Source organism: Thermobia domestica, chromosome 2 (genome assembly GCF_964235325.1).
Source record: "Thermobia domestica chromosome 2, izTheDome1.hap1.1, whole genome shotgun sequence".
In the NCBI taxonomy this organism is placed as follows: domain Eukaryota; kingdom Metazoa; phylum Arthropoda; class Insecta; order Zygentoma; family Lepismatidae; genus Thermobia; species Thermobia domestica.
Genome location: NC_137455.1, coordinates 90,166,715 through 90,188,704, shown reverse-complemented (window position 1 = coordinate 90,188,704; position 21,990 = coordinate 90,166,715). Strand labels below are relative to the sequence as shown.

Below are 21,990 nucleotides of genomic sequence, written 5' to 3'. Positions count from 1 at the left end.
TTAAATTATTGAAAATTTGACAGTTTTAGTCCATATCTTAGTCCGTAAATTAAAAGAGCAGAATCTTCAGTTTGTTCATTAATAATAAAAGAAATACTCCTGTGTTCGTTTACAGCCAACTAAATACTTTCATCCAATTTCATAGATAGCAATTGACGGGGAGAATTGTCATCTTCAAAGGTATGAATTAGGATGAAATTCATGTAAATAAATAAATAAATAAATAAATAAATAAAATAGAAGTACCTTGAGATTAGTTTCCGCATACAAGTTATTTGTAGCACAGTTGTGGTTCTTGGTGTGACTTAATTCATACATTACAAGTATAAGAAAAGTGTAACAGAAATGTTATTTTCTAATGTTTTTATTTTTTTGAAAATATAATATGAAAATAAATTGGCAGCATATATAGCACTCACAAAACACTAACATTGTTTTTAAGGATTTCTGTAGTTTCAACATATTTCTCATTGTTAAGAAATAAGTGTTTTTATCAGTAATACCACTTATAATCGACGGATTACTCAACATAAAGAACGTTAAAAACGTCCTGTGTATTACTTCGTATTGTTAATAAAGTATAAGCTATTCGAAGAATTGTCTCAGAAATAAATTCAAGAAGTACTCACCATGGTCTTCCGTATCCTGGTACAGATTTATTATTAGTAACAATAATAAACGTCGTATATTCGCTGACTGCTGTCAGCATTGTGTGTATAGTGTATATAAATAATTGAAGGGGTCAATGGAAGAAGGGCCTATCCCACAATTTTGTGATTTGGAGAAAAATGCAGTTTTGATGTAGAAAAGAATCTAAGTAACGTAGGTATTTTAGTTTGTAGGATTAGATACAGAACACTATTACATATCCCACAATGCAAATAGTACAATGAGTAACACTAGATGACACTAGCTTACACTTCGGCCACAAAACTCGTTTTTAATAAAGCATTGGGATTGGCCCATCTTCCACCAAGCCCTTCAATTATTACCTTTGTAGTTAATTTCCATCCATTGTATCCCTGCTGAACCTCTATCATTATCTTTGTCTTGACTTAGCCCTAGCTGACAACAGTCAGCAAAAATACTACTTAAAAAAAAAAAGTAAGTAATAAACTAACAGAATACAGAAGAGCAAGGTAATTGAAGTATCTTTCGAATTCATTTACAGCTTTGTATTTTGTATATACGTGACAATTTTATTGCTAAGTTTTCTCTTTCTGTCTTTCTTTTTCTTTTCATGAAGCTAAGTGTAAAATAAGTGAGTTTTAAATCAATTTTATTTTTTTATCACCATAAACAACAGTTTGAGCACTCACTTCATTGATTAGTTTGCATTGTAGGAATTCATACAAATGTCTACATAAATCCTTGTTTCAGTATTTTAAAAAAAATTTAAAAACTTATTTAAAGACATCATACATGACTAAGTTAATTTGTGTATAAGTTGTCAAATTCAATTGAAATGTTTTGAAAGGAATACGATTATCTCTTGCGTTCTTCGGCTTGAAATTGTTAAATGCATAGTAGTCAGCTGCCTATAAACAAAAATAAAATTGTTTACGGCTTTGGTGCCAACTGAGCTAGAAAGCTTCAAAGAATTTCAAGTTTATCGTCAGCTTGTAGCTTCTATTTTATAGCTAAAAGTACATCTGAATGCAAGTAAAAGCTGTTTAGTGTAGATTTTGCTTCCAGTTTATAAGTATCAAGATAATGGAACAACCTTAAAAAATGCAACTCACCTAATAAATATGGATCACCTTCATCTTGTAGTACAGCTTGTAATCATATTCACTTGAAATTGAGGCATACAACAACTCGTGAATCCAGTGGTGTACGTAGTAGTTCGTCAGGTGTATGTAGGGGGAGGGGGTTCAATCTCCGAAGTTCATACAATTTCAGGTGTTTGTATACGTATATCTTGTTCAGAGGTTGCAGTTACACCCTGAAACCCACCTTTGCATCGTTTCCAGAAAAACAGTGGACCATTCTTCATGCATTGCAACACTCGGTTATGTCAACGTGATAAGGGAAGAAGTTTGTGCGGATTTGCTGCTTTGAAACTGGCCGTAAATGTTCAGTAATGTTTAAACAGGAATATGGAGCGAGCCAAATGGTAAAGTGAGGTGAGGTGTTGAAGTTCATCGTGATGTTCGCCAAACCAATCCTGAAGAAATAAGTATTGGCGCATTGTCACCTCGAAAGACTGTTATTAGCGAACATTATATGTACTCGGATGCACCTGGTCACATAAAAATTCGTCCTTAGAGAGTAATAATAGGACCACGGAATTCCACCAAATTGCGATCTATATCAACAGAGAACCACCGCCGTGTTTAACGGTAGAAGTAGGTAATCCTAAACATAGCGGTCTCTGTATAAACCCGGTCTCTTGTTGAAAAAATGGAAAAATATGATTTAACCGACCATATTACTCTCTTTCATTGACAATTCATGCATTTTGTTCTCAGCATCATTTCTTTCACCCTCCATGTTGAAGGTACCCCATATTGAATAAAAAGAAACGACATTGCCAGTTGAGCAGGCTCTTCGCTTCTGCCCTCGCCACACTAACAATACAGCATTGTTGGGAAACGAATTCGAGGTGTTCTAGGTTCCCTCACATAATAATGTGCACATTCCCGTGTCATTTTTGCATGCGCTGGCGTTCCGTTTGAACAGTCTGCTGAACTGGAAACGTTGCCTTTTCGATTAACATAGGGCGCCAGTGCGCCTGATTAGTGTGGAACCCAAGCGGCTGGTGTGATTGGAAAAATTCCATTTTATATTGAAAACCAACTATTTCCAACAACTTTCCTCATTTTTTACCTGCTGATATTTGCAAGTTTGCTTATTTTCTTGTTCAATACCACAAAAGTCTGTTAATTTTACTGGTATAAGTTTTGTTACATGCATGTATGATCGTCCCACTTGATAACGTTTGGCGATCTAAGATCAAGGCAGAAAACGTATGATCATATTGTTTGCTGTTGCCATGTTGAAATTAAATGTCAAGTTGGTGTGAACAAATTAGTAAAAACACAAATAGCAGTGAAAGTTTTAAATGGATTAACTCAGTCATTAGTGTCATTGCGTTTGTTGGGAAAGTCGAAACATTTTGTTGTATCACTTATAACATACTTATCTCTAAATATAGTATTCGAAAGGTGTGAATTTGGAATGTTTTGTAATGAATTTCTTTTCTTCTTAAAGAATTGTGGCATGCAATTGACTGATGAACCCGACAAGCGATGTTACCCCTTGGATGGACATTTGTTATGTAGATCGTGTCATATACAGGAAATCAGTCATCTTCCAAGACAGCTGCAGGTAATTAGACTTAGATTTTATTTATTAACAATGTTCCCAATACAGGTAGAAGATAATTTTACTGTAGAAAAATTATAATATATGAGAAGGTATTTTTTGGAAGAAACATCAGTCAGGACCTAGTAATTGCCTAGTGAACCGAGAAGACTTCATGTAGCCGAGCGCGGAATTCAACCCGAGAATTTCTTCTTGCTAGGCGAGAATGTTAATAATTCACTTATGACGTCTTAGTGTAAAAAGTTTAAAATCTTAGAATATTTTACAAACAAATCTAAAAATCTCTGAGTGAAAATTAACGACTTTAAGAGTTACTCATATAAATCACCGTCTTGCCTGTTGTGTGTATTTAGAAGAATTGATTGCGAGATACACATTGCATTGGGTTCGAAAGTTAGATTTGAGTCCGAGTTGTATGTGTATCATTTTTTTTAAAAATCTAATGCATTGTATGCGAGAGTCTTAAAATTTAATACACACAAAGATCATTACTTTCAACTAAATATTTATAAGCATAATAAGAAGACGAAAGAAACATAAGTTGTATTGAAAGCCCTTTCTCATTTATTCAGTTAGTTTCTTAATCCTGTGGTTATTCGGGTTCATTCCCAACAGTGTTATCTCCATTTTCCTTTTGAACTGTGTTTTGCGTGTTCGTATATACTTTTTGATAATATAAATTTTATAGTAACGCGTAGTATGTTATGTCCAGTGAATGTATTCCCTAAAGAGGTTAGAGTTTCTAATCTCGTTATAGTACAAGCAGGCAAATAAATATAATCATGTCACAGTTTTTCTGATAACATTGAAATAAGCAAGCTTGCATAATTTTATGGAGAGTTTTTGTGGTTTTTATGTAGTAGATATGTTCTGTAAATGTAGAAAGAGAAACGTAAAGGAGTTTCTGTTATACCAAACTTGACGACACCTCAGTATATAGTAAATAATATGTAGCTAGTGTGTCGCTTTTTGTTTTATTATGCTTTAACTAACAATAATTGCTTTTGTTTCAAAAGTAAGTTATTTTAGAATACTACGGTAATTTGCATAAGATTTCCGTTATTGCTTCCTAGAATACATACGTCAAAAAAGGCTAAAAATCTAGAATTAGGTTTGCTCATGTATAGTGTACAACATGTTTCTCTTTAACGAAAAAAATCAACAAAACGGCATGCATTAAACACAGCGAAATCTGATTTCTATCTAATCTGCTATTTAGTAATAGCAACGTATAAATTGTGACTGATTTATTATATATTTAATCAGGTAGGTGCTCCCTTGATCATACTAGATGTTTTAGTTAAACATCTGAACCAGACATATCCTATTAATCAATGAGAATAACTGAAAAGAGTAAAATTTGTTATATCAGTTCGTGTAGGCCTATGTATGTTCTTGTTTCATATTTACCTCAACTTTTTATTAAAATTTATTATTTTTTTACAGGGGGTTCCAGCCACTTACCAATACATGGGTTGAAATCAACTGCAGCTGTAGAACATCGATTATTGTGTGTATGTATGTATGTGTGTGTATGAGGTGTATCATTCCTTTTATGTACATAGGAAAAAAAGGAGAACTTTTTACAGTAATCATATATGTATATAAGTGATTGTGTAGTTACTGTTTTTCTCTTGCGTATCATACTTTTGCCTTAAGATACGTTTCAGTGCTTACTTTAAATTAAAGTGACTGATTACGTAGAATATGTGAAAGGAATATATTTGCGACCTTTATAATAATATTGTAATGATGTATTTAAATGAAAATAGGGCTAGAAAATCCATGCTTTTGGGGAAAAAAGAAACTTCCATATATTTCTGTAAGAATGTTTTTAAAAGATGAGACTAGTTTTATTCCATTAAAGAAAATCGTAGAAATGAAAGCTTTGTAGTATATATGTATATATATGTACTCGTGGATAAAACAATTTATCAGTATTTTGTAAAATACAATCAAGACTAAAGGTTTCTTTTCAACTTCTACGTATTCTAGTGCAACTTGTGAGCATAACATAATTTTAAGACTTACAATAGCCTAGTTACAGTTCCAAGGCTTTGAATACTGTGCCTTAGTTTTGAAGCACAGTGATAAGAATCAGAATTCATTATATTGAACTTGAAGAAATAACAGTATCGTTACCACCTAGAAATTTGGTATGAATTTTATAATAAACAGTTGAGATTCACGTGTGGCTAATAATCTTTTTAATGTTGTCAACAGTTATTCTTTCTGGATGCATTCCATGCAAAATTTGAATTAGTCGCCAGTTACAATAGTTACTTAAATTTATAGGTATACAGATATTTATATATGCATATAAATATATATATATATATATACATATTTATTCTATAACTTATCCGTTCTAAATACTGTTACATGCGACCTTTACTTTAGTTTACAATATTCGATTAGCTTGTTCGTTGGCTAGATGATATTTGATGCTCTGACATGAAATAATGGCAAATGTTAGTGTAAATTTTATATTTGTTTTTAAGATGTTTAGCATAAAATTGTTTTAAGTGATCGATTATTGATGCTATGAGAGAGAGAGAATTATTAACATTTGTTAATCTGCAAATATGTTGATATCTCTTTCTTTTCTTGGATTAACAGTGGAAATAGTTCAGTTTGATAGCCTGCACCATCATAAGTAGTTAGTTAAGCTTAAAATAAGTACAAAAGCATTTTAATAAAAATTTCAAGAATATGAAGAACAAATAAATGTATGTATTATCTAACATGCTGTCAAGAAAATATTAAAAATATAGGATTTTATACTTGTAATGAATAATGGAATTGCAAAAATCGTAAAATTTCGTAAATATAGGTAAGAACTTCGTATTTTAAAGATTTTACCATTTCATTGCGTCCAGTATATATTAGCTTTGTACTTACAATGCTTTTTGTGGGAATTTGTTACAAATCAATAATATATATTAAATTGAATGAACTAAATTCTTGGGTTAGCAGTTCATTACATTATAAAAGATGGATGGTAAATACTCATCAGTAATAGTTACTGGAATGGTAAACTGGAAAGAATACTTTCGACAATACCCCACACACGCGATTTGTCCATTACAGAGTTCGTACGGAACGACGCGAACATTTGTTTGACAGATGAGCGCTCTATAAACGACTCAACTGCATTCCCAATACGTGATCTATCTAACAAATTATTGAGGTGTGTGACAAGTAACCTGGGAGCCATCATGAATTCTGTATACATTTTTCTCCAGAATTATAACTTTCATATTGACTACATTTTTAAAGTACTGATATTTGTAACACATGCGCCGTTGTTCATAGTCATTCTAGGCCGGAAGGTTTTAGCGTCTGTTTTGGTCTATAATTAATTATAACAAATAAACTGTCTGCACAAAAATGATTGAGACCATGTAACGCACATTGTTATTGCATTAGGAAGCTAAAGAGTCATTGGCACGTAGTGGGAATGGCGCTAAACATCAGACGACGTCAAACGACAGCGAACGTGTTAACAGTTAAATAGTATTAAAGCGCCTGCTTTGCATGTAGGCATATTATCTGGATATGAATGTGCAGGCTATCTTACTTGCTCATGTCTTAGTGTCATCGTTAGAATTATGAAACTCCGCCATGACTGTAAATGTTTTAGCTTTTATTTCCGTATTCATAGTTCTATTTGGCAGGCTGTTGAATGTCTCACCGCAATAAAAAATAAAGAAAGAGTAAAGGAAAGAACTCGTTTAGCAAGATTATAACTTGTAGAATAATATCTTTCTATGTCTTCTTGAGAACAATTACGTTAATAGTAAACTACTTTCCATAATTACTATTATGCATTAGTTTTTAATCAGTTGTAAAGTGAATGGTTCATAAATAATGGTTCTACGAAGATTCAAAAACATCTTTATAATGATTAATAAAAGTGTGAATTACATGCAAATAAGAAAAGTCATACTAATCATTTTGATGTATTTTTATATTATTTTTTTTATTTAATATAAATATTTATGCCAAAGTATGCCAACCCTTTAGTCACACTGAAATTCCGCATCTCGTCGAAGTCAAGCAGTGCCGGGTTTGGTCCGAAGGAAAAGGGTGACCATTCGTACTTACCAAATGATGTTGGCATTGCGGCGTCCACCCAGTGACGTGAGGACGATTGGAGAGCTACTTAAAAGAAAGAAGTATCGAATCCCATCTAGGAAGCAAGAAGCCATATACTAACCACACACCAACCTCAAAGGCGTGAGTGCCACAAGCTGGCCAGTGAACTCTGGTCCCTAAGGTCTGTTGCACTAGTAGTTTAGTGTTTAGTTATTAATAGTAAATCCTTTACATTTATGATTTTATTTAAACAAAAAATGAAACTTAGCACAAAGCCTAATGATCGAAGATAACTACTATTCTCCGTGCGTTTAAGCCAGAAGCGTGTCATCTTGCTAGTAGTGATTACATTCGATAAGTATATGTTGTCAGTTCTTGGTATCTAGCATCTGCTCACAAGTTGATATAGGTCCTTTGTTCTTTGAATTTATTTACACCATGACTGCAAACTTAGCGCGAATGACAAAAAAGAAAAGAAGAAAAGTAAGATAAGAACATTGAATTCTTCTTTCATTTTGTGGCTAATTTTGGTTGTAACTATGAATATGGAAATAATTTCTTAAGCATAGTTTGTTAAATAATCATATTTACAAGATCGCATTGAATCTTGTGTGCTTTCAAATTTCATGTTTTAGTCTTACATAGTCCAGAAACTATAGTAAACTGCTACTCAGGATATAGTAAAACCTTTCCAGGTTGGCCACCTTTAGTTTCATAGAAATTGGTCTACTCTTACAAATGGCCAACTTACGAAGTAATAATAGTACATATTTGTATATACTTAAGATAATGGTCAAATGAAGCAGAAAGCCAATTTAGAAATGTAGCCAACCTGACAGGTTTTAGTGTACCCGCATCAGTTATCTCTCAAAGTCGCATATAAAATATTTTTTCTCAATAGATAGTTGTTTTTCTGTGATATAGCATAAAAAGGTCGCATTTTTATCTTTAAGAGAGTATTATTGTTTTTTAAAAAAAAAGTTTTCTGTACAAGCGCTCATTCTATGTGTAATAATACTGGTATAAAACATAAAACTGTGACTTCTTATGCTCAGAAAATACGCCAAAATAAATCATTGTGATTTGCATTGTACAGTTGTTTATCTTTATTTGCATTGTTCACGAATTCACTGAATTTTTCTTCTGACTAGTTCTTGCTAGATGTAGCATTTTTCACCCATGGATTCAACACTGGGGAGAAGTGTGATGATTTCTGAACATGAGTCTCATATCCCTCCAGAATATAAGCCACAAATTACCCCATTCCAATGTTGAAGATATTTTTACGCCCATGACTGCATCACCGGTACATGCACTGTGCATACCGCATGTACCATGAATGTACAGTACTCGCATACATTTCTCTTACAGCATGTGTTTTGTTACGTTTCATTCCTGAAACATATAGCACACATGCTACATGTAATCTGTATGTGTTTCAACTACAGACATGTACTGTAGCCATCACCGATACGTGCACTGCGCATGCCACATGTACCGTGTATGTACAGTTCTCGCATACATTTATATTACAACATATGTTTTGTTACGTTTCATTCCTGAAACAGCACATATGCTACATTTAATTTGTATGTGTTTCAACTACAGACATGTACTGTTGCCATCACCGATACATGCGCTGTACATCCAGCATGTACCGTTCATATGTAGTATTCGAATACATTGATCTTATCAGTCTGTGACTGTAGAGATTATGGACTCCTATGAAGAAGAATGTTTAAGTGAGAAAACAATACTTTGTTGGCGTAAAGTGTTTCTCGAAGGTCTCGCGTCTCCCAATGGTTGCTGGCCGTCAACTGACGGCCGACTGATGTAAACCGTCTCATGCAATTTATGGCTCTTCCTGACATTACAGAAAGAATTACGAAGTAGCAGTTCACAATAGGCGCTGAGGTGCAGGTTGCGGCGCATTCTTCAAAAGCATATCTGAAGAATTTAGGAAGTATGTGCTTACCAAATGGCAAGAAAAGTTTATTTTGTCAACAGCAGGCCGTTACTTCCAGGAGCAGAAATGTAATGATATTAACAACGTTAGCGAGTAATTATTATAAACTTGCTCGTAAAATAAATATATATGGTTAAAATTTCTGAAGCACCAAGAATTTGCTACCTACCGTCTCCTTTGGGTACTGGCTTCTAGAATATTCCCTAAAGAAACAGCTGATAACAATTCAGGTTAGAGCTCGTGTCCTGTCCAAGCGCAAATTGATAGTAGTAAGATAAAATGAACGATTTGGTATGAGTAGCCTCAATGGTGCGGGAACTTAGGTTTAATCATACTTACTTTTGTGCATATACTTGCATGTACACGACTGGCAAGCTGACGATCCATAAGGATTCGCACACACACACAAATGAAGAAAATATTACCTTGGATGAACTCCTATTTATTGAATACATATATGTATGCACGAAGTAAACGGAAAGATATTAACAACACACAAAATTTTCACTTCATATAGCATGAATGCTTGAGCAAGTGAAATTACGCACACAAACTGAACGAATGAAATTGAGAAAGATAAAACACTTGATATCACGAAAATATACGTAGATATGTATATGGTAGATGAAAACACTAAGAATATAGCCCTTTAGTTATATTTGTAATCACTTGCACTAAATCACTATTCACACTGATGATGGGCTTTCACTGCGTAGTAGAGGCAATGAGTGTGGGAATTGGAGGGAACACTAACTTCCGACGAGGCTCCGCAATTCCGAAGATGCTGTACTTTAGGAAATAATTATTGGTACATCAATCACTTCGTTCACTTTTTCGGTTGATAAGGCAATTATAGTTTCACCACATACTCAATAACTTTTCCTAGCCGTCCCATGTTAACACGTAGGTGAATTTATCCGCAGGAGACTTTTCGTTCTTTCTTCACTCAATGCTAAGCGCCAACTCCTCGCTTCTGCCAATACTTGGGAAAATCTCGGTCATCGTGCCTCTGGTTGGCAGTATATTGTAAAAATTAATAAGAGAAATACCAAAGTTTGAATATCCCTACAAAATACAAATATAGTGGTGATAGATTTAGTAGCTCTGGCAACACGTGTTTTGGTTTTGTGGAAACGAAAACTTGGAGATTGCTACTAAACAAGTGTTGCAGACCAACTTTGAAGGTTCAGTCCATGACTGATGGATTTTCCACCTTATAGTTCGATGCAAAGCAGTTCAGTAAAAAAGAATGCACATTGGCAATTATGTGGCTTAATCATTCTGTCTGCGACTCATGCAGGCTGTGAGCACTGTTCCTACGATAGGTGTGATGACGAAACGTTAATGCGTGGGAATGCAACATTGAACACGCACTTGTTTACACTGTAACAGCTTCGTGTCTAAAAAGATTTCCAAACTTTAATAATTGTTGTTATGAAAAATATATACAAAACAGTCTCAGTAGCGAAAACCGTGAGTTGGTAACTTTACTCAGGGAAAGAAAAAAAAGTTAGCTGTTTCAAAGCACTCTGCTAATGAGATAAGAGTTCGGTTCAGAAACAACGATTTCTTTGTTTTATCGTCAGAGACGATAAGAGTGAGAAACACCTGCGGGTAAAGAAAGAACAGAGTTTCTCACCAGCTCGGAAGCGTTCAGAGCCAAGCAAGAAAAATAACTACTTCTTCTCCTGTGAATAAAATAATAATTTTGCCTGATGAATAAAAGTTAAGAAAAATACACAGTCTGTCCAAAAGTGTAACATTGTGGCCATTCTGACGGTCACAAATTCCGGGTTCGCTTTTCGGAGCCACTGTTCGAATTCTTTACTTGGCTGTAGATCCATGTATCGACTTCGTTGGAATGAGTTTTATATTTGAGCAATACAGCCAAAATCATCGACAAAAGTAAAAAGAAGCTTCAAATTCAAACTCGTTTCCCCATACTCAATCTCGAATACAACGAACTGCATCGTGATCTTTATTTTTTTCCATTTGTTATTTTTTTCTGATTAATTGAGATTTTAAATATTGTTCTATTAATAAAAATAAAATATTCTTTTGACCCCTATCCTTTTCATCCAACCATATAAATACAAATTAAGCGAAAATTCGGTAGAGTAGTTAGTTACAGCGGAGTCTCAGCGGAATACTCACAACGTGGCAATAAAGTAATATGTGTTCCTTCATATCTTAATTTGTTTCTTATTTTTGATATTCGTTTCGTATTGTGTAACTTTGTCCTTTTTTCATACATTTTGCACTGTTACAATACGTCTGAAGTGAACACGTCATTTATGGCTAAGTACAAAAACCAAAATAAACAGTAATAAGGTAAATTACATAGATTAGACAAATAATGATAGCTTACAATTTGCCCGGATATCATTATTAAGGAGTGAAGTTAAGTCATTATTACTAGCCCGGTGGCAGAATGTCAAGTTTTATGTGAATTTTGCATTGTGATCTGCACAGTCTTACTCATGGGAATATCTTATGTGAGAAGTAGATGGGTGCCACCTTGTCACCCTTTGGAAATCCAATATGGCGGCTAGAGGCTAAACATAATCTTGACTTTGAATGCTTGTGTCTCCTAAATTACTAGTCAAATCTTTATCGTGGGTTGAATTATGTAGAAGATAACAGGGTAAAATATTTCACTTTTTGTTATTCGTACTTAAAAGGTAGAAACGAGGAAAATGATTGAAACATTTATTTTTTCGAACAGTTTTCCTATCATATATTCCAATTTCGCAAGCAAACTGTTAGAATAATCGTAAAATGTCGGGAATAACTCTTGAAAGATTGTTAAATTTGTTTTAATTTGACATATTTTATTCGGATGCATTAAAAGAATATTATGCATCTTCTACTACTGAGAATAAAGTAAAAAATATAATTTGAAAACTCGTTTTTCAATGAAAGTTGTATTTAAAAGACGTTTTGTTATTTGATTTACAATTCCCTAACACGTAAAAGAGTATGCAACTGATACGTCTATCCAAGTAACATGACCAAACTAAATAAAGTTAAATGAAGCTTGTCATTCAATGTATTTGCACAAATTCAGTGTGACTGCTAAACGGTTTTCTTATTTTCAGCCTAAACTTTATATTTCGAACTAATTTAACAAACTTTCTAGCTTTACACTGAACACATCATTAAATAACTATCAATCTTTACATTACCTGCTTACTATATGCACGTATTACACAGTTTTCAACTTCAGTGCTAAATATCTGTGGATTTTTCGACCACATGAATCATATCCATTTTATTTCACACTAATACATATTTTTCAACTTTTTCAAAAGAAATACATATTTTCATAAATTTTCAATCACAGCACCACCACTTTCATCATCGATAGAGTAAATGTTCGGAATTTAAGAAAACAAGATCATCGCTATTGCGTTCTGAGAAAATTGCACAACTCAGTTTTGATGCGAAACATGCTCGCCGTGCAGTTGAACACATAGGTTTATAAACAACTGCAGTGATTAATATGTAGGACATTATGTGGGGCTATAGGTACATTATCTGGAAGGATTACTGGCTGTAAGGATTATTTCGTATCTATATTTTAACGGATTTAGCTGAGGTGGGGGTTGCTCCATTGCATATCTCCAAATGCGGCATTGTAAGTGAGCCTTTCTAACATACGATACTCGATGAATGCCTCTGTTAATGATAGTGACCGTAAAGAGAAAATTTGAGTTTTCCGACTTTAGTCTACATCCTATACCGAACGTCTGACATGTCCTTTCCTATTAGTTATTCACATAGCAACCTTAGAATTCCGTTGCTTCTGCTACTTCTGTATTTATATTTGCTGTTATGATACCAAATTGCAAATTTTATAATCTTGCGCAACCGCGTTTTTTTTTTTTTTTTTTTTTTTTTTTTTCGAACGATGTCCAATTTCTTACTCACTGATGCAGAAATATCCATAATTATATTCTATGAGCAGGTGATTCCATGGTGATCTTACTGCGCGAAATTTTCACAAAAATTTCGAGTACTTATTCTACCGGTGGCGAAGAAAGTGTGATAGGATTGAAAATTCGTTAAAAAGTGTATTTCTTTTTGTAAAAAACTGAAAAGTATGTAGAATGAAATATAATGCAGGGCTCATAGCGAGTCACTTTTTTAACTAAAAGTTACTTTTTTCAAGTTGTCACTAAAAGTTAGTTTTTTACAAATTTGTCACTAAAAGTTACTTTTTTTTGGGAGGTAAAGTGAATTTTTCGTGTGATTTATGTTTTGCGTTGGCAGTTTTCTAAGAAAAATATAAAAATAAATGGAAAAAGGCAGAAACTTGTTACTCATTACTCTTCTGAAAGCTTCAGTACTTGCTGCCACATGTGAAACAGTCAGCTTTATTCTCACTTCAGCTTTTATTCTTTTTAAAGCACAGTGGATGGTTGATGGATGCTTAAGCTCTCAAGGTGGTGTTGAGAACCCTTCTGTGTCTATTCTTTCTTTAATCATAATAGTCTTTTAGTTTTCTCTCGTAATAATTAACGCTCCGCTCAACGTTGTGTATGTGTGTATTTGTGTGGTTCATCATGTTCGTCTTGCGTTATGCTTCTTGTATGTTCTTCTTAAGAGTAGGTGATGAATTTGAATATTTCATGGCTTTGAAAACTCTCAATGCTAAGTTAAATATAATGTCTGGGATGAAGAAATTCGGAAATAGGCCAGAACTGGTTCCACTTACTCAGAAGCTTCTTACATCTGCTAAGTCTGCTTACCGTAACTACAAAGCATACTTAGAAAACCTGAGAAAGGAGGAAGCTCAAAAAGAAGTAAAGAAGAAAAGATGAAACAAAACAACAAACAGAGAGAAGTGATGGAGAAATTGACAAAGGAAAAAAGAGGCATGATGAGATTTTGGTAACTTTTTCGTGTACTTTTGGTCACTTTTCAACTATTTACAAGAGACCAGACCACTATGAGCCCTGATAATGTATTATTCATGTGGTCAAAAAATCCAAAGGTATTTAATTATGAAGGATTGGGTTGGTATCACACACAATCAAAAACTCAATGCAGTGAATTAATGAACTTGGCATATGTTCAGTCCGTCTCCCAAATCGGAAGCTAAATTTCGTCATATTCAGGAACAAATTGCATGTAGTCCTTGGACAAACAGTTCAAGACATCCTTTGTGTTCCAATTCGGAGGCTGTATAGAAAATATTAAATTGATGAAGCTATAAACAAATATGAAATAATAATGCAAACTCTTGAGTTGTTTGTGGTTTACTTTGGAACTTCGAAAATGAGCTACTTACTATGGCTGTCAAATTGCTATCCTGTCTTGAATTGGTGAAAAAAAAAAATCAAAGTAGGATTGTTGCCCTGTCAGGACCTGTGAAATCCATCAAATTGATCTCAAGTGACATTAGTGACTTGCGTTCGAAAGAAATAGTGGTACTTTCCAATTGCAGGAAAAAAAAAAAAAAGAATTTATCTTCTTTCAGTAATCCTTCCAAGACTGAGGAAACTTGTCGAAAAGACTTGCAGATCCTCAGCCTGTTCATATACATAAATCTACAGATTATTATACAAGAAATGATGACTAAGCGCTTTTGAGATTATAGAATAAATTCGATCTGCCAGGAATTAAACAAGATGTGATGATGGAAAATGTGTTTCTAACGGGGGGGAAAATGTGGTGATTTGCAGTTATATCCGTAAATTAAATCATCTTTATACTTAAGAACGTGGTGAAATGAGCCTTTAAGAAATATTCAAATGTGGATACACTTCTTCAACTGCTGTTGGATTTAGCGAATTCAAGTTGTGAAAGGGGAAGAAGTTCCAGTGCTCTTCGGCGCTTGAAAACATTGAGTTAAACAGCAAATTCGTAGAATTGTTGTGATAGGGCTTGGAGATTGTACGTACTTGCAGGAGGAACCTAGGATTTTTTTTGAGGGAGGGGGTGATTTTTAAGAAAATCTCACTGTAATCCAATATTTTGAATCTAATATAAATAAAATAAAAAGTTTGTATGCGTGTCTGTCTGTCTGTGTGTGGCCTGGGGACCAGACGAGTGGACCCAGAGTTACAAAATTTGGGTCACGGGTACCTTGGTCCAGGCCCCAGACCAAGACGAAGCGTTTTTGTTGTTTTTTCAAATTTCCAACCAAGGGGGTCTCAGGGGGGCCGTTTACCGGGATCGGCCTAGGAACCAGATAAGTTGACCGAGAGTTACATTTTGGTCACGGATACCTTGGTCCAGACCCCAGACCAAGGCGAAGAGTTTTTTTTTTTTTTATTTTTTTATTTATTCGAACCAGGGGGCGTTTACCTCGACATGTAAAAGTAGTACAAAATGACGGATATTAGTGTCGAATTCATTGTTTTCGCAGTCGCTGAGATCAATGGTGAAACTCTGATCACATTAACTTCCAAATTCACGCTATTCCGCTGCGGGCCGGGGTTCACCGGGGAAGATACTAAGACATGTAAAAGTAATCCAAAATGACCTATGTTAGTGTCAAATCCATAGTTTTAGCGGTCGCTGAGATCAGTTGTAACACTTCCATTAGCGATGACTTTCAAGTTCAGCTACCATTGTATGCGAGCCTCGGGGAGGGATATAGAGACATGTAAAAATAGCCCAAAATGACCGATACTGTATTAGTGTCAAATCCATAGTTTCCGCGGTCGCTGAAATGAATAGTGATACTCCCACAGGCGTTGACTTCCAAATACAGCCCCCATGCGAAGAATGGGTATATTCAGCTAATGTATAATCTAACATAATTCATTATCATGAATGTCGATAAAGGGAAATATACTCTTGGAGTTGAATTGGTTTTGTTCTCATTTCGTAATAGAACATAAATAATTTTGTATGAAAAATTCCAGTCTTTCTTTGATATGCCATACTCGACGTACCACAGCTCACCGAAGTATGTAAATGAACTCCGCCAAGTAGCTACCGATCTGGAAGGCCAGATACTGCGTGTATGCTAAGTCTTGGGGATGAAATGGGTCGCATCGCGCGAGAGGTCAGTGAGAGCACTTAGGAATTCTTTTCCCGTTCTTGTTGAACACTTCCGGAGAGCATCTATGGATGAAACAAGACCAGCAGTTGATCGGGGGAATACAGTGGATTACTGGAAAGGCTGATATCTGCATTTGGGAAGAATCTGACGATAACTTACGATGCCCTCCCCAGTGGCGTATCCAGGATGCAATCGTCCCCCCCCCCAGAAGAGGAAACTTTTATTTTATATATAAATAAACCCCATCCCAGAGTTTGGTGCTCTTAAAAGAGCTCTAAGTAGCAGTATTACAACCCACCGCTCCCCCCTTTCAGAAGCCCGTCCTGGATCCGCCCCTGCCCTCACCGAGCGTGCCTACTTACTAACTCGGTTGCAAGAAAGGGAGATGAGCATGTACGAAGCAGCTACAATCATACGAAGACGGATTCGGGTGCTTGACTTATGGTTGATGAACCTGGAAGGCACTTACAGGAAGCTCTGGAAGCCATTGAGCAAGAAGAATTCTGCGGAGTCGAACTGCACAAAGCACAACGTGCAGATCAGCAATGGGTAATTTTATCTTTCACTCTCAGATAACCTGAAAGAAAGAATGCTGAGAACGACAGCATCCCATGGTTCCTCGGCATCTACAGTGAGATATCGCAACAAAAAGGATTACAAGAAACATCTCCAACCCCTAAAGATTCTGGATCCCGACAACCTGGCCTGCAACTTCAGTGGAGGATGGCCTCAGCATTCGGTATGGAGAGGACGAAATTTCAGACTGTAGTCAGTGCATTCCTTCCGAAAGTTCAATGAGACGTCCACCCTGCTGCCCGAAAGTCTCAAGGAGCTGAAAACTGCAGTATTTACAGTAGTGACGACTACAGCTGAATGTGAGAGATGCTTTAGTGCGATGAACGACATGTTCACATCAACCAGATCACGCTTCACAGTAGAGCATGTCTCCTCTCTCGTGTTCCTCAAATGTGTCGGGACTCCCTCCGACATACATCAAATCATGTATTTCTTCTGGAAGAAGGACTGCAAATTTTATGATGTGCATGGCACGGCGAGATACTGCAGGAGAGCTCATCGTACCAAAGTATTTTTAACATGTACGAGGCAGTTGACACACAGTGGTGAATGTCCTGTGTATAGTGCTGATCAGGGTTCCAGCAGCTGAAGCACAAGATCCAAAACTTTTCGATTCTGCTAAATATTTCATCATTTTCTAATTACATTAGGTTACCTTTCGTACTTAGGCTCTTTACCCATGTTCCAATTATTACCCTAATGCATGAATATTGAATACTTGGGAAAATGTTTTAATTTTATTGATACTTTAAAAAAAAGCCAAGGTCGGTCTCAAGCCTGAGAAAAGTGAGAAGGATGTTTTCCGTTGTCAGGTTATCATGAATTTTAAGATGAAAAAGAAAAGGACAGGGGTTCTTTCTTCTTTATCCCGCTGGCGTTCCCCCACCTTTTCAGAGCCACTTTTACCCCTGACTGAAATCCATATTCTTCCAAGGCCTTTAGAATTATTTTAGCAATATATACGTCATTTAACGCTAATGGACTGAAATTACGAAATCTTCACGCATTTTATTTTCAACAGCACTAGAAAAACAAATTTTGAGAGTCAATTGTTCTACCCCCAATATCGGCTGTATCATTCGCAAACACACTAGAACACAGAGGTTGATTCAGTTATATTGAGCCAAAGTTTAATGTTCAACTGTACCGCGTATGCGCAGCCCATCCCGTGAGATTGCCACGAGGCAAGCAATGATATCTGATATCTCGTTATTCACGTAGTAGAGCAGTGTGGTCGAGTGTTGTCTGATGCTGCCGAGTTCATTGTGACACTTTCCAACGCTAAAAAATAGAAAACGTGTCTAAGCGTTTTAAAATATTGTGCTCCTAAGAAGGAAGGTGGAAGTTTCTATAATTTGCCATCACGGTAAATCCGCTGAATCATTTGACATTAATTTTGGAACATAGCACTTGGGTCGAGTTGGGTTATTACGACTTCACTTTCATTATAACGCATCCTGAGCGGAGAAAAAATGAAAATGAAAATTTTGAGTTTACGTCCCATGATTATGCCAGCAAGGCTAAAGGAGACGGTGAAGATGGGAAATGAATGAAATGGTGGAATGCAGAAAGGGGAGGAACCTGGAGAAGCCCACGCACACAGTGTTTGTCCACCACAAAGTTCACTTGGTAGAAGCAGGGATTGTACCCGAGACCCCATGCACAAGAGGTGAACGCTCTACCAATGAGCCATAGCGGCCTCTATCCTGAGGGGAGAAAAGGGGATTCAAATATATCTGTCACATCATCACGGAAAATCTCTCAACCATTTATAATGAATTTTGGAACATAGCACTTGGGTCGAGTTGGATTACACAGGTCTGCAACTAAACAGCTGTTTGCATAAATTTAGCTGATTTTTACGCTTCTGGATGCACCGAAGTTGAAAATGACCCCCGTTTTTTCCTTGGGACATCAATTTTTTGCACAATCAAAATGTAGCGTGGTCAAACAGGTAGCTGGAAATCGCTAAATTGCAAATGCATCACACGAAAATAAAAATGAACATGGAAGATTAAATGTATTTGTGCTTCCCGAAATGAAAATACATGTATATTGGTCCGGATATGGATCACTGACACATATCGTAATATGTCACGAATGAGAGTACGAAATTACAAAGAAAAAACAAAAACAAAAAAATCTGTTCATAAAACGAATTTACTAGGATTACATCTTAGATTTGTAAAACGTTGGTAAGTAGTTCTGGCTACACTGTTTGTTGCTCAAATACTACGAGTACGCGAGTTATTGATGGCCCTGATATTAGAAAACTCGTATTCGACAAAGACTTCATCAGTTCAATGACTCCAACTCAAAAAGAGGCTTGGGTTGCCTTTACTGTGGTCATCAAAACGTTTTTGGGAAACCGAAAGGACCCACAGTACAAGGAAATGGTGGGGAAAATGTTGCACACGTTCCGAAAGCTTGGTTGCTCCATGAGCTTAAAAGTACTACCATGAGCAAAATAAATGACGCGTCTCTTTATTTTGAAGTTTTTTGAAAATATCTCCGTTTTCTTTATATGTTCGAAATTTCGGAAGGTTTCCCCAGCAGGATAGGTTAATAACAAACCCGTTTTTAATATTTGTGTTAGATATTAGCTTAAAATAAAGAAATTAGAAGCAAAAAACATTAAATCGACAGAAATCTCGAGAATTACCAACTCTGCTAAAGTGGGAAATTTTCAAGAACACGAGGGAATTCTGCATTTCAACACGAAGCAGCGACATCTATGTCATTGAGAGAAATGTGGATTAAATCTACAAACTAAACTTTTAACGAATATTTCTAGTATGTCTTATTATATGCATTATCTGCAAACTCCAAATATATGAATATATGCTAAGTATTAACATAAAGATAGAGCAAATAGTGGAAATTATCTATGGGAAAGAACGAATTGGTAGGACGATCGTAATGAAATATCGTCTTTACCGGAACAGGCTCAGTTCACGTAAAAAAACAAATAGCTCAGTTAGTTAAAGCAACGAGTCTGTATGCTGAAGGTAGCGGGTTCGATCCCATGGAAGTGCCGTTATCATTTTTATCACTACACTACGGTTATTTTTTTTTTATTTGGGAAAGAATCAAATTGTAACGTATGTGTAAAACTCATGACGATACCAAAAAAAGAAAAAATGCTGTTGTCGCACTTGCATTAGCGTCCCTAATTTTGTTTGCAAACAGTTTCGTAATTATTTCCCCTGTGCTCACTGCTCACCATATGCTCGCTGGCGCATAACGAATGTTTCCCAGTAAATGTTAATTCTAATTTGGAGAATTTTATAAAGTTTCACAATATTTCTCACTAGATAGTCTTCTATCTACATGTTTGGATATTTTGATAACAGATGTCCCTATTAAATGTTTAATTTTCCCTAGATGTTTAATTACGGAAAAGTTTTACAATGTATTTGTATTGAATTGAAATTGTTTTGAATTTACTACATAAGGTAAGTAGACCGAAGGAGGAGAACTCAAGTAATTGATATTCTACGTAAAAGCAACCTATTGTAGAATGATGATGCTTCTTACCTTCAGCACATAATCTTTACGTTAGAGAGTCAGACAGAGAAAAATCCTGGTTTTTCCTCCTCTATGACCACCCATCTTAAACCTCTACATATCATTGTTCGTCTCACAAAATTTCGGTGCTCCAAAAACATTCAAATAATAATAATAATAATAATAATCCTGAATATGCCATCCTTACATAATGTAGGATATCTTAGTTTCCTAGTTTAAATCTTAAATATCTTGGTTTAAAATGCTTTCTTTAGTACTTATTTGAGCAACCATGTAGGAGGGGGTACGACTTTTTATTTTGCCCCTCTCATTTCAGTAGCCTTCCAACAGAAAGTAATTTTTGATAAGCAGCACAGACAAAATGAATAAGAAATATATTTACAGCATCCTCTCCCCTTTCATGATTGGAATATCACGTAATATTTTTTATTCTACGAAAGATGGCCCTGTGCGGTTAGGGGTAGGTAACTAAAAAATACCTAGTATATAGCGCCCCTTGATTGTAATATTACCGCTTCTTTATTTGTACGAGGGAGCCCCTACACAATCAAGGGTGACAAAAAGAATAGGAAGAGTGTCTATTGATTCCAGTGGTGGATCCAGCACGAACTCCTGGGGGAGGGGAGGGGAAGTGAAACATTCTTTTGATGATGTGAAGCTGTCACAAATTACCACTTAACTAAACTAAACAATAGTGGGGGGAACTGGAACCCAGTCAGTTTAAATTGATGTAAAAGTTTAATTTTTGGATTCATATTAAAGTTTTGGTTTCAAATGAGAATTTCAGTCCAAGTGGTCAATGATCAAATCTCGTGGGGCTCTTCAGTGTAGGCTAATACGGCCCCCTTATGAGAAAAGGCAAAATTATTAACATGTTTATAACTTTCGAATTTTTCGTCTATTTTAAAGAAATATTTTGCTTCGTATTAAAGTGTTGGTTCCAAATGACAAACTCAGTCCGAGTGGACAATAATCAAATCTCCGGGGGGGGGGGTCTTCAGTATAGGGGGCTACGGCTCCCTTATGGGAAAAGGCAAAAATATGAAAATGCTTATAACTTCCGAATTTTCCGTCTATTTTAAAGAAATTATTGGCTTCATATTAAAGTCTTGGCTTCAAATGACAATTTCAGTCCGTGTGGACAATGATCAAATCTCGGAGGGCTCTTCGGTGTAGGGGTTTCGGCTTCTTTATGGGACAAGATTCACGTAGTTGATATTGCAAAATTGTTTTGTATATATAAGTGGAAACTTGCACCATTTGGTTAATTTTACCTCTTATGTTTTGCAGATTCATATTCCAAGCAATAGTTACTTCGCAGAGCTAAAAGAAGGCACTTACTAGTTTCATTAAAATGAAATGTCTTTTATGAGAGGAGCAGACGAACGAACAGGCACCCAAACGTTGGTTGAGTCGTACGGTTGAAACTCGTTAAGCTCGCTTCAATTATTATTATTATTATTATTATTATTATTATTAT

At 35.5% G+C, this 21,990-nt stretch overlaps 1 protein-coding gene across 4 annotated transcripts in view; it reads left to right on the top strand.

Moving 5' to 3' along the window:
• Positions 1 to 8,518, top strand: part of jub (LIM domain-containing protein jub) — a 124,831-nt gene extending 116,313 nt beyond the window's left edge. For 2 of the 4 annotated variants that reach the window (XR_014128873.1, XM_081743858.1), the window contains 2 exons: positions 116 to 180; positions 3,214 to 3,330. Coding sequence is in view for 2 of the 4 variants with exons in the window: in XM_081743858.1 (XP_081599984.1) it covers positions 116 to 145 (30 nt within the window). In the remaining 2 variants the exon portion in view is untranslated. Of the gene's footprint in view, positions 1 to 115; positions 181 to 3,213; positions 3,331 to 4,773 lie in introns of those variants that run through there. The other 2 variants (XM_081743856.1, XM_081743863.1) reach the window with 2 other exon arrangements.
• Positions 8,519 to 21,990: the final 13,472 nt, after the last annotated feature.